This window comes from Geotrypetes seraphini, chromosome 1 (genome assembly GCF_902459505.1).
Source record: "Geotrypetes seraphini chromosome 1, aGeoSer1.1, whole genome shotgun sequence".
In the NCBI taxonomy this organism is placed as follows: domain Eukaryota; kingdom Metazoa; phylum Chordata; class Amphibia; order Gymnophiona; family Dermophiidae; genus Geotrypetes; species Geotrypetes seraphini.
In genome coordinates, this window is record NC_047084.1 from 339,216,341 (window position 1) to 339,230,254 (window position 13,914).

Below are 13,914 nucleotides of genomic sequence, written 5' to 3' on the forward strand. Positions count from 1 at the left end.
GGGTTACCAGCATGTCTGGGTTTTGGAAAGCCTGATGTGTGATGTCATTGTGTCGCATCTGCGCATACTTGAAGCCCTCCAGATGCAGCCCCAAGTTTAGGGAAGATGATGACAGTCTGTGTGGGGGCATGACGGGGGGCAGAATGGGATGGGGTCGGGTGAGATGGGGTGGCATGGCAGGTAACTGGGTGCGGAATGAGGCAGAGCCATGGGTCCTTTTAATTTTTACTTTAAAAATTTGGTAACCCTACCTTTTACAAAGCTGCAGTAAGCGCTAATGGGAACTGACCACAGCAAAAAAAAAAAAAAAGGCATACTATGAGGCACGTTGAGGGGTTCTGTGGTAATTTTGCCATGTGCATGTGCTACCCACACGCTATAAAAATATGTATTTTTTGACACAGGGAGACAGAGAATGGGCATGCTCTATGCTAGTTGGTTAGTGCAGCTACATTTCCTTTTGCTAACAGAGTGTACTAAGCTCCTGTGACTAGGAAATGACATCAGAAGGAGAGCTGACGATGGCGCGGACAGCAAATTAGAGATGCTAACCAGGTGCAGGGGAAGGGAAGGAGAGTGCATGTGGTGGTGGTGGGGGGGGGTGGAGAAGAGGATGGTTGTGCCACCATCCTGCGCGCCACCCACCCTTGCTATGCCACTGGCAGGAAGGGCTTATGCATTAATCTGTTTTAACGACTGCACGCTAATGGCAAAATTAGCGTGTGGCCATGAATACAAAAAATAAGAAATTCGACCATTTTACTCCAGCAGTTGAAAATGGCCTTAGCATGCAGTAAAGATCCATGGGCTAGATTCACTAAGCAAACCGATCGTATACCAATTGCTTTGCGACCCGATTTTCCTGCGACCTGATTCACTAGCCTCTGTGCTGATCCAATTCCAATCCGAGCATGCAAATGAAGGAAAAAGGCATGCAAAGTAGGCAAACAGCGATTCACTAAACAAAAATCTTGAACACTGACTGGGCTGGCCGATCAACAAGAAGCGACTGCTGGGGACCAGTCGCTCACATCCTTTCCGACTGTCCTGCCAGCCCTTCTGCCCTGAAATAAACCTGCTCTCTGCTGCAACCTTCTCTCTGCCTCCCCAATTCTCTCTCTGCCGCTCCAAACTGGCTCTCTGCCTCCCCAACTCTCTTTCTGCCTCTCCTGCTCTCTGCCGCGACCTGCTCTCTGCCTCCTCGACTCTCTCTCTGCTGTCCCGAACTGGCTCTCTGCCTCCCTGGCTCTCCTGCTCTCTGCCTCCCCCGACTCTCCTGCTCTCTGCCGCCAATCCCTGCAGTGCGAGCCCATGGTTTTAAACCGCTTTAAACCTGCAGGCTCGCACTGCAGGGAAGGACAGCAGAGAGCAGGAGAGTCGGAGCCATTTAAAAAAGTTATGAAAAAAAAGACAGCAAACACATGAGCAGATCAGGCAAAGTAGATGATCTGCGCATGCGTTGGGATTGCTACTTAGCGATCTGTGTCATCAGATGGAGGCGTACCTCTGATCGCTCCCATTTACGGGCCTGCCTTGGATCGCCCATGGATCGAGTAAGATCAGTGAGCTTAGTGAATCTAGGCCCATGTAAAGGTGTGCTAAGGTTACTTTTTATCCCTGTGTGGTAAAATGACCCCTAAGTGCTTTTTGTGTTGGGGGTGTGGCTGGCAATTAGGGAGTTAAATCTTTGTTTCAAGCTAACAATTAATGCAGAACCACTTACCGTCTCCTAAGCAGAAGGTGCTAAGTGCTTCTGCCTTAACATGGAACAGATACCAGAATATTAACATGCAATCTGCAAAACACTGGAATACGTGCTTCATTAAATGTGCAGCTCCCCCAGGGTAGTCACACATTAAGTTGCGGTAACTGCAAATGTTACTGCAGTGCAGTGAAAGGGCCCCACAGACACCTATTTATTTTTATAAAGTACTAACATAAATCCTGCAGCAATAGTGCTTAGATTGAAGGCACTTTGGAGCAGATGTAGATGGTGGTGCATAAAATACATGTGATGGAGTGCATTTTATAAAATGTTCACATTAATCACAACTGTACCCATGCCAGGTCCCTGGGCACGCCTACTAAACAAATGTGTACTTGTACTGTTTGTATTTTTCAGGCATAGCCTAATTTTACAAGAACACATTTATCCACATGAATCAGTGTATCATGCATGACAATCGTTTATAAATTACCCTCAAAATGCCTTTAATCTGTGTTGCTCTTTGCATAGAAAGGTACACTGTTGGAAGCAGGACACTAGGCTGGATGGACTATCGGTCTGTCCCAGTATGGCTATTCTTATGTTCTTCCTTTATCAAGGCCCACCAAAGGCAACAAAACAGATTAAGAAGGTATGTGGAAAGTTGTCTTGAATGTAACATAGAGGGAACAGGAGCCTTGATAATGAAACATGGAGCCTTTGTAGCTGGAGGATTTCTAAAACTGGGAAATTTCTTCCATTTCTGAAAATTTCTGGGATGACTTCACTTTCTTCTTAATCTGGTCCAGTTTCCCAGGAGGGCTCTTAGGCTGTAGAGTCTCCTATCAATAGCATCAAGAGAAGCTGGCTTATTAATCCTTTGTCTAGCAGGTGCCAGCTCTCCTGCAGTCTTGTGTTCAGCTATGCCCTCCCTGAGGGAAAGGAGATTAGTAATGCATCTCTTCTTGGGCTCTAGCTTCATGTTAGTCTCTTCAGGCAGGCTGGGAGCTTCTCGCTTCCTGCGACTCTCCTCGGAAGAAACAGCCTTCAGGGAGCTGCCATTGGGAAGCAAATTGTAGCTTTGGGGGCCTCTTCTCAAAGGGAAAAAATAGCCAGGCTGGTAAAAAGGAACAAGTGAACTTATATAAGGAATGTTTTGATACCTGACAGGAGGAACATAGCTTCTAAATGGCACAAAGGGAGAAAGGTAGAAGAACCTGGCTTCTCCTTTCGGGGCAGTTATCTGAATACGTCCAGCATTGACCTTGACTTTGCTCATAGTTATTGTCCGGAATGTGGTTGTTGCTGTTGGTTCTGGTTCTGGTTCTGGTTCTGCTCTTCGGGGTACTGGAGGTGTGAGTGGAAAAATCTGGCAGTTGACTTCATCTAGTTCAAAGTCTGTCAGCCAGGCATCATAAGGGCTGGACCTTTTTCTTAATACTAAAAAAAAAAACAAAAACCCAACAAAGTTAATAAGTTACTTATTAATATATCTGCCATAAAACTGAAATGTGGCTTGAACTTGACTCCCCCCCCCACCATTGTGTTCCCTTCCTCCTCTATTTCCTTGACAAGGTCTCATGTATCATTCGTTAGGCCTCATCACCTGTAACAGAGATTCTTTAGCTGAGTGTTGCTGGCATGAAAGTGTTGTCCTTTTGCAAATATAATTTTTCAACTATTTCACATGAAACTGATGGACAAGTTTTTATTTAGACACTCATCACCTCATTTATCAAAACCCTTATCTATTCTCTTGTACACTCCTGTTTGGACTACGGCAACAACTGCTTCCCCTTCTTCCCTCCCTACTTCCTACTCCCCACCCATGGGTCTGCTGCTGAACCATCTCTCCAAAGTTCATTGTATGATTTATCTTCCTCCAGAATCAGGACTGTGTCACCCTCTTCCTATAGGTCTACACTAACTTCCTCTCTGCTTCTATGTTTGATTACACTCCCACAAGAACTTTAAGATCAGAAGACAAAAATCTACTTTCTGTTCCGTCTCTAAGATTCATTAATACATGGCGGCACACTATCTTCTCAGTCACGGTTCCCCAAATCTGGAATTCATTACTGGCATAGTTGAGGGAGGAAAAAACCTTAATCAGATTCAAAGGAAAACTTAAAGGTTTTCTGTATAAAGACGCATTTGAATCCTAAAGTTTATTTGAGGCCTCGTTTTATTTTCTTTTTCCTAACAAAAACCCACATAAAAAAATATCCCCCACCCAATGTCATTCCTTTTATGTTCCTCTTTCTATAATTTTATGGTAGTTCCTCCCAATCCCCTTTTGTCTGTGTTCATCGCTGTCTACGTCTGTGTTTGCCATGAATGGTCTTAGAAGTGTCAGCCCAGCCTGAGCACATGTGAAGGTGATATAGTCTGTAAACCACGTTGAAATGTTTTGCTTGGTACAGAAACACCCAGCCTTTTAGGATCGAAATCTACAAATAACTGGGAGGACTTACTATGAGGTTTGGTATGGTCTAGGTCAGGGGTGCCCAAAAGGTCAATCGCGATCGATCAGTAGATTGCGAAGGCAATGTGAGTTGATTGCGGAGCCCAGCCTGGGCTCTGTGATAAACTCGCATTGCCTTCACGTTCTACCTGCTTCCCGACGCTGTAAAGAGGATGCAGAAGCGCCGGGCCGAACAGCCTTCCCCACCCGACGTCAATTCTGACATTGGAGAGGAAGTTCTGGGCCAGCCAATCGCTGCCTGGCTGGCCCGGAACTTCCTCTCCGAAATTAGAATTGACGTCTGTGGGGAAGGCTGCTTGGCCCAGCGCTCCTGCATCCTCTTTACGGCATCGGGAAGCAGGGAGAGCAGAACTCTGTGGCGGTGGCTTGGGGGCCTGTTCCCCAATGGTGGTGGCTTGGGGGAGGGCAGGGAGAAAGAAAGACAAAGGGGGCAGGCAGGGAGACACAGAAAGGGGGTGGCAGGGAGACAGAAAGAAAGAAGGGAAACAGAAAGAAAGGGGATATGGAGAGAGAAAGACAGGCAGAAAGAAAGAAAGGGGGGCATAGAGAGAGAAAGACAGACAAAGAAAGGGGGCATGGAGAGAGAAAGACAGACAAAGAAAGGGGGCATGGAGAGAGAAAGACAGAAAGAAAGAAGGGGGTAGGGAGAAAGAAAGAGAAAAGGAGAGGGGGCAGTGAGAGAGGAAGTAAAAGTTGGGGGAGGTAATGAGGTCTGGAGGAGAGGAAGCATACAGGAGGATGGAAAAAAGGAAGAAATATTGGATGCACAGTCAGAAGAAGAAAGTGCAACCAGAGACTCATGAAATCACCAGACAACAAAGGTAGGAAAAATGATTTTATTTTTAATTTAGTGATCAAAATGTGTCTGTTTTGAGAATTTATATCTGCTGTCTATATTTTGTACTATGGTCCCCTTTTACTAAACCGTAATAGCGGATTTTAGCGCAGGGAGCCTATGAGCATCGAGAGCAGCACAGGGCATTCAGCGCAGCTCCCTGCGCTAAAAACCGCTATCGTGGTTTAGTAAAAAGGGAGGGGGTATATTTGTCTATTTTTGTATAGTTGTTACTGAGGTGGCATTGCATAAAGTCATCTGCCTTGATCTCTTTGAAAAAAAACCCAGAATATAAATAATTAACATTTCTCTGCGTACAGTGTGCTCTGTGTTTTGTTAAATTTTATTGTTGGTAGATCATTTTGAGTTGGTCATTTTAAAAGTAGCTCGCAAGCCCAAAAATTGAGGCCACCCCTGGTTTAGGCAGTATGTCAAAAGCATGCTTGTAGACTAAGGTACGAAGCACTGCTTCTCCAGGATGAGTGTGCGATTTTGAAAAAAAAAACAGATAGGACTATGGAATGATTGAGATGGAATTCTGAGACTTCCATAGGAAGGAATTTCAGATGTGTTTGAAGGACTACCCTGTCATAAATAAATCTTGGGTAAGGCGGACCTAAAACAAGGGCCTGTAGTTCACTAACATGTCAAGCAGACATGAGAGCTACAATGAATATTGTATAACCTTCCAAGTAAGACGCTTTAAAGAGCAAGACTGGAGAAGTTTGAAAGGAATCTTCATGAGTACTGAAAGAACCACATTTAGATCCCAAGCAACTAGAGGTGACGTTATAAGAGATTTTATGTGAAACAAGGCCTTCATGAAATATACCATTAAGGGATGAACTAAAAAAGGCTTTCTATCTAACTGTGAATTGAAAGAACTGATACCACTTAAATGAATTCTGAATGAATCTGATTTTAAGCCAAAGTTGGAAAGATGGAGATGGTAATCCAAAATGGATGGAAGTGGACAGGTCATAAGGTCCAGAGAATGGAGAGCACACCAGGCAAAGAATCATATCCATTGAGAGGAGACATGACCTGTAGTGATGGTGTGCACTCATCGATACGTTGATGCTTGCTTTTCATCAAGGATGCCAACAACTAGGAAGATGCCATGCCATACCTAGAAGAGGAAGGTTTGGGCTTCTTATGAGAGGCATTCAATAATTTATCTACCTGTGTATGAAAGAAAGTAATAAGCATGCTGAAACAAGTCTGTGCATGTTATCACATGTCTCAAGGTTACTCACTTCTCTCTGAATCACTAACTGTTCTCTGTACTCTTTTAAATCTCTAATCTAATAAAGCTATATGGTGCCTATTTACATATTGCGGCACCATATACACTGTAAAGAGATTATTGGTCTGATATTAACATACACTTCATTATATGTGTTTATGTATGTAAATAGGCACCATATAGCTTTATTAGATTAGAGATTTAAAAGAGTACAGAGAGAATTGACTAAGGACTACACTAACAATTGGTTATGATTTATCAGGGTTACTCAAGCACATTTGCAGCTCAGTGCGAGTTCAACATTCCAAGAGACAGGATGGCAGGAGAATCCTCATGCAAATCAAGTAAGAAAATGCTAGATTTGGAGGACCACTCAATGATAAAATTTATCACAAAATAAGGTAAAAAGCCAAAGGAGATCCATGAGCGAACGGCTGCAGTTTATGGTGAGGCTGCCCCACCATCCTACAAAGTAAAATTTTGGAGCAAGCAGTTTAAGTGGGGTAGAGAGTCCATTGAAGATGACCCTTACACTGGACGGCCTGTGGAAGCAATGTACACAGAAATGTGCAAGAAAGTCAAGGATTTAATTTTGTCAGACAAATTAAGGTTCCCCGAATAGCTGAAGAAATGGGCATCTCGGTAGGTACAGTTTGGAAAATAATTCATGAAAAGTTGGGCATGTCCAAGGTTAGTGCAAGATGGGTTCCAAGAATGCTGACGCCATGTCAGAAGGCCACGAGGCTCCAGTGCTGTCAGGAGAATTTGTAGGTGCTCCATGAAGACCAAGTGAATTTTTTTTCATCATTTGCTGAATGGAGATGAGACATGGGTCTATCACAAAGATCTTGAGTCCAAAATGGAGTCAATGCAATGGAAGCAGAAGTCATCCCCCACCCCAAAAAAGTTTTAAGACAGAAAAATCTGCAGGCAAAGTCATGGGAACTGTCTCTTCTGTGATGAAGGACTTTTGCTTCTGGAGTTCATGCCACAGAAGACAACCATCACCAGGGAGAGTTACATCAATACAATGATCACTTTGCGGTAGTCAGTCAAGGAGAAAAGATGAGGAAAACTCACAGCAGAGGTGCTGCTTCTTCACGACTATGTGCCAGTGCACATGTCACAGCAATCACAGGCTGCCATCTGAGAATATGAGTTTCAGTAGCTGAACCATCCACCTTACAGTCTTGACCTGGTTCCCTTGGATTATTTCCTGTTCCGAGTTTTAAAGAAATCTGTCTGTTGTCAGCGGTTTTCAAGTGATGAAGACATCATGGAAGCTGTGACATCTTGGTTTGAAGGTCAAACAGAAGAATTATTTTCAAACGGGTTAAAGTCATTGCAGGAAAGTGTATGGAACTATCAGGGAACTATATTGAAAAATAAAACAAAAAATTTTTGAAAACTCTTTTCTTTCCTACTGAGCTAGGTAAATTATTGAATGTCCCTCGTAGCATTCTTGCATGAAGCGTCCTTTGATGCATAAGGCATGTATAGGGTTGCCAGATTTACCTGGACATATCCTCTTTTTAGAGGACATCCGGGTGTCCAGATGGTTTCCTAGACTGGAGGGATTTGTCTGGGTTTTGGACTCTCTCTCCAGTCCAGCCCCTACCCCAGAGTTGGGTATGGTTTGATCCTCTGTCCCCACATACCTCCGGCACTGCAATTTCAAAACTGCTTGCAGTGTTAGCGACATGATGCTGCTGCCATTGACCTGCCCCGGAAGCCTTCACTCTGCAGCGTCCTTCCGGGGCAGGCTGAAGGCAGCAGAATCATGTCGCTAATGCAGCCAGCTGCCCAAAGTTTTGAAATTGCAGCACTGAAGGAGGTATGTGGGGACAGGAGAGACTCAGAGAGCCACACCCGACTCTGAGGATGGCCCAGGTGAGGGGCTAGAGAGAGAGAGAGAGAGTTTCCAAGTTTATTTAAAATTTGATAAAATTGCTTTTTCATAAATTTAAAGCGATGTACAATAATTTTTTAAAACCCAGGAAAAAAGGGGAGACAAACAATTTTGGGACAATACTGACTTACTGCAAAATGAGAAGAAGGTACAGGGAAGAACTACAATCCATATAGGAAAGAGAACAAAAAAGGGATAAAACATAAGGGAATAATGTAGGTGGTGCTATGCCTTCATAAGAGTCGAAATCCTACTAATACAGAGATGAATTATTTAAAAGCGTCCCTAAATAGGTAACTTTTTAATTTCCCTTTAAACTTGTCAAGGGTTTTTTCCTCCCATATCTGGGCCGGTAATAGGTTCCAAATTTGAGGCGCTGTAACTGAAAAATGCGTATTGCCCCTGGTGTTAATTATTCTCATGGATAGAATTGTGCTGGGAGGTGGGGTGAGTTAGGGGCCAGGCTAGTGGGAGGTAGGAGCGGGGCATGGCACTGTGGGTGGAGCAGAGAGTAGGGCATAGGCGGGGTCAGATGTCCTCTTTTTTTTTGGCTTGACAAAAATGGTAACCCTAGGCATAGAGTCCTGTCTCTGAAGTGAGCCCGATGCCTTGTGCTCTTGATGTAGTGTCGATGCACTTGGTGTCAATGCCGATGCATGTGCTGATGTAGGTTGAGCACTGGGTCCTGAAACTCCTGCCATGCTTGATGCCAATGCACATCCCAGAAATTTATCACACTGGATTCTACGAGCTTTAAGTGATTAATTTCACATACGCAGGCCCTGGTGTTCAGGACTCAGACACTAAAGATACCAGTTATGGGGGTCAGAGCTTGAAATGGTCCTATTGCACCAAGCATATGTCACTCAGCACCCTGGGTGCAAAAATCGGCACTACAATGGTATTCTATAAAGGGCATTCAACCTGGAGCACTTTATAAAATAACCAATTCTTTCTGGTGTCCAAACTTGGACGCCATTTACTGAACCTGGTTCTATACGCGTACGCCTATACTGTAGTATTTCAGCAGCCATATGGCAACAAGGATAAGAATATTTGGTAGATTCATGTAAACCATTCCGAGCTTCCCTGGGAGAACAGTATAGAAAATTTAATAAACAAACCTGAAAATGGAAAAATTCATCATGTAAAGGCAGGGTCTCTCAAACTTTGTTAGCTCTGGCACACTAAACGGAGCAAATGTTTTTTGCAGCACTTTGTAATTGAAATTATAAAATTGCAAAACCAACAAAAAATTAAATTTGAGAGTTATTTAGTTACTCTCCCTTTTACTAAACCACAATAGCAGTTATTAGTGCAGGGAGCTGCGCTGAATGCTCCTTGCTGCTTCTGATGCTCAGAGTTCCTATGAGCGTTGAGAGCAGTGAAGAGCATTCAGCACAGCTCCCTGTACTAATAACCACTATCGCAGTTTAGTAAAAGGTGGGGGGGTGTTAAAGTTCTTTAAGCTATGTATAGGTAATTGTAAAAATGATTAAACTAAAGTACTGTAGAAAGAATAGAATTGCTAATCAATGCGATGGATGTGCTTGTTTTTGAGTGCAAATGAACTCAAAATGCAGCTCAATAGTATACAAGCAAACACGCATTTCATCAGCCACCATCTTAAGTCGTTCTATTTAATTTCACAAAGATAAGAAGATACAAAAGGTAGTAAAGCTTGAATTGCTTTATTGCTCAAGTTAGGATAACTACTGCATAAAAAATACAACTAAAACTAAAATTACTTGCCGTTAGTTTTCAAGGACCAATCACAGCAAAGAATGATGCTTGTCTGGGCGGTTGTATCCTTATGCACACAGATGCTCATAACATTGAAAGACTCTTGCGTATGTGATGTACATGTCATCTGTTTTAGTGTATACTTATGAAATAAATTTTTAAAAATAAAGTAAAATTCCGGAATCTCTTGCGGCACACCTGGAATCTCTTTGGGGCACACCACTGTGCCATGGCACACAATTTGAGAGGCACTGATGTTAAGAAATACCACATATAGAAACAAGAATAAGGATTTTTGTTAGCATGCATACTCACTTCTAACATTACAGTCAGATTCTGGTAGACTGTTATCCTTTGTGCGGGAAATATGAGAGTTGTCTTTTTGCTCTGGAATGGAGGCTGAAATCCAACAAGTAAAAAAAAAACAACAACCCATCATCAATTAAACTGAACTGCTGAGAAGGGGAAAAACTGCATTAATCAGCTGGAACATCAAAATGTATCTATGTTCTTTTTTTGTTTGGTTGTTTAAATGTCTTTATTGAATTTCATAAAATACAATAATTCAACATAACAATTAATTTAATGACATTTAAGGCCTTCCCCCTCTCCCAACAAAATTGTAAAAGTAGATGAATTAGGAGTACAAACCAGAAAGACAAATCAATTAGCCTGAATTCATTAATAACCTACTAATCCCTTACAACATTACAAGGTCTTTTACGATCTACAGCTCAAAACCTTCTTGTTATCCCATCATTGAAACATATAAATACATTAAGAACCACAATTTTTTCTGAGAGCGCCTCTTATCTTTGGAACAGTATTCCAAACTACTTACGTGAAAAACTTACACTTACAGACTTTAAGTCAAAACTTATCTTTCTCGACGCGTTTGACACCTAATTGTCCTTTTAAGGACTACCTAGCATTTAGAAGGAATCTTAATACCTGTTCCCCTTTCTATTGTTCTTCTCCTTTACATGTTCTCTCTTTTTCTTTTTTTTTTTTTTTACATTGTAGTTCCAGCCCTCCTTTCCTGCTTGTTTCTGTTCGTTAATTTTTTTTTTTTTTTTAGTTTATTACTCCTTAAAAGCTAGTAGAAACATAGAAACAAAGAAAATGAAGGCAGAAAATAATAATAATAATTTATTTTCTTATATACCTCCAAAGCCATGATAGTTTGAGGCGGTTTACAATAAGAGGAGCTGGACAGTCAGCGATAAGTTACAAAATAGAATCAATGAATACAAGTACACTGAAAGCAAGTCTGCCCACCAAGTCTGCCCACCAAGTCTGCCCATCAAGTCTGCCCACCTGATGGGCTGTGGCCCTTTTCTGCTGTCATTTTCGATGTTTCTGTGTTTCTACTAGCTTTTAAGGAGTAATAAACTAAAAAAAAAAAAAAAATTAACGAACAGAAACAAGCAGGAAAGGAGGGCTGGAACTACAATATGTTAAAAAGAGAGAACATGTAAAGGAGAAGAACAATAGGAAGGGGAACAGGTATTTGCCCTAATGTTGTATGTTTTTTTTAAACTATATTTTAGTCAGTAGATTTTTGTACACTGCCTAGAAGGTTTGATTAGGCAGTATAAGAAATTTTAAATAAACTTTAAACTATATTCTACAATAGTCATCTAAAAAAGCCCAAACCCTCTTAAAATATCGAACTGAATATCGCCTAACAGCAGCTACTTCTTCATATTTACACATAAGACAGACTACCGCCCACCGTGCAGGAAAAGAAAGAGCGGTACCATTTTTCCACATAGCAGAGCAGGAAACCCCTACATGTTGGTCAATATTTATCTGAGAACAGTGGCATAAAGATAGCCATTACTTCAGCTGGATGATGTAACATACAAGACAGGATGTTATACTACTCATATCTATTGGAAAAAGCCACACAATTATCAATAGCGAAACAGCTCACTGTTATCCAAACATCAATTTTTAATATTTTAATAACATCAAAGCCCCCTTTTATCAAATCACATTTGGTTTTTTTTTGGTTTTTTTAATCGCCGGCCGCTGCAGTAAAAGCTCCAATGCTCATAGGAATTCTATACGTGTCGGAGCTTTTACCGCAACAGCTGGTGATTAAAAACTCTAATGCGGCTTGATAAAGGGGGGCCTGAATGAAGTATTTTTTTGCTACAATGTGTTCAGGCTCTTGAGGTCTTAGGCTTTTGAGGTCTTTTCCTCTACTAGATTATTAAAATATTAAAAATTGATTTATGGATAACATTGACCTGTTTCACTATTGATAATTGTTTTTCACGTAGTTGTGGATTATTATCTTCGTTTGTGAGCAGTACTATGGCTCCTTTTACAAAGCCGCGCTAGGGCTTTAACGCGCGGAATAGCGCGCAATAAATTGCCACGTGCACTAGCCTCTACTGCCTCCTTTTGAGCAGGGGGTAGATTTTCGGCTAGCATGCACCATTGCGTGAGCTAATCCGGTGCATGCGTTAAAAACACTAGCGCATCTTTGTAAAAGGAGCCCTATATACTGTAAGCCACAAAGCTATATTTTACTAAAGCACGCTAACCAATTTAGCATGCGCTAAAGATAGCGCGCGCTAAATGCTAAGGCATCCATTATATTCTATGGGCACCTTAGCATTTAGCATGCGCTAAAACAATTAGCGTGCGCTAAAACAATTAGCGTGCGCCAAATCAGTTAGCGTACCTTAGTAAAAGGACCCCGTAGTTTTATATCTGTATCTAGCTGCTTAATAATTTATAAAATTCTTTATGGGCGGCATCTCTTCTTCTCCACTCTCGAGTACCACAATATATTCCTAGTAAGAATTTACATTTCTCCCAGTAATCTCTTCTGAAGATCTCTGATATTCCCCTCCTCCCCTTTTACTACACTGCGATAGCGGTTATTAGTGCAAGGAACCATGCTGAATGCTCTGCGCAGCTCCCGACACTCATAGAATTGATTCAACTAGTCGGTGCCTTGAAATAAGGATGAGGTAAGTAGCTGTTGTTGCTGGTAGATGGAACTTTGTGCATACCATACAGCAGGGGTAGGGAACTCCGGTCCTCGAAAGCCATATTCCAGTTGGGTTTTCAGGATTTCCCCAATGAATATGCATTGAAAGCAGTGCATGCAAATAGATCTCATGCATGTTCATTGGGGAAATCCTGAAAACCCAACTGGAATACGGCTCTCGAGGACCGGAGTTCCCTACCCCTGCCATACAGGGTTGAAAACATGCCTAAACAGGTGGTCATGCAATAGGCCTATTCAATACCAACTTGCAAATTTATGGAATCATCTTCCATTCAGTCTGCGTTCATGTGATCATTACTTTAGATTCAGGAAATTATGAAAATCTTTTTTGTTTCAGGATATATAATTAACTATGGATTAATTTATAATGCTTTGAAGATATTTACTCTATTTATTGTAATCCAACTCCTAACTCCCACTCACCATAAGATACCTATGTCCATCTTATCATTCTCTCTGCTATAAACTCCCCTACTCCTCTATGTCCTGTCTGTCCAAATTAGATTGTAAGCTCTTCTGAACAGGGACCATCTATTACATGTTAAATTTAGAGTGCTGCATATACTTTCAGTGCTATAGAAATGATAAACAGTAGTAGTATGCGCAGCCACTGAAATGTTCTCAGCCCAACCAACAAAGTTGGGGCAGTTTCCTTCGAGGGCTATACACTTACAGGTAGATTCTGTATAGGACACCAGTTTCAGCAGTCGCCTAAGAAGCGGCTGAGAATTGCACACCGGTGTCCTATACAGAATTGCGTCTGCCCTTACGGATAGATGCTTAACCATGCCTAGCCACTCCCCCCTCAATTCTCTAACCAGCGCCCATGTCACAGGCACTGGTTACAGAATCGCATCTGCCTGATCGAGGGCCAGAGTCTTAGGCCACACCCCTTCCATCCCAGGATGCATCGGAAAGGAGCCTAAGGAAGGGAAAGGCCTGCTATTTTGAAGAAGCAGGCCT

The 13,914-nt window shown here is 42.1% G+C and overlaps 1 protein-coding gene across 1 annotated transcript in view; it reads right to left on the minus strand.

Moving 5' to 3' along the window:
* Positions 1-1,372: 1,372 nt before the first annotated feature.
* Positions 1,373-13,914, minus strand: part of LOC117367600 — a 38,836-nt gene continuing 26,294 nt past the window's right edge. The window contains exons 2-3 of the mRNA XM_033960304.1: positions 10,239-10,322; positions 1,373-3,145 (exon numbers count right to left, since the gene is read on the minus strand). Coding sequence (XP_033816195.1) covers positions 2,490-3,145; positions 10,239-10,322 — 740 coding nt within the window. The 3' untranslated portion in view covers positions 1,373-2,489. The remainder of the gene's footprint in view (positions 3,146-10,238; positions 10,323-13,914) is intronic.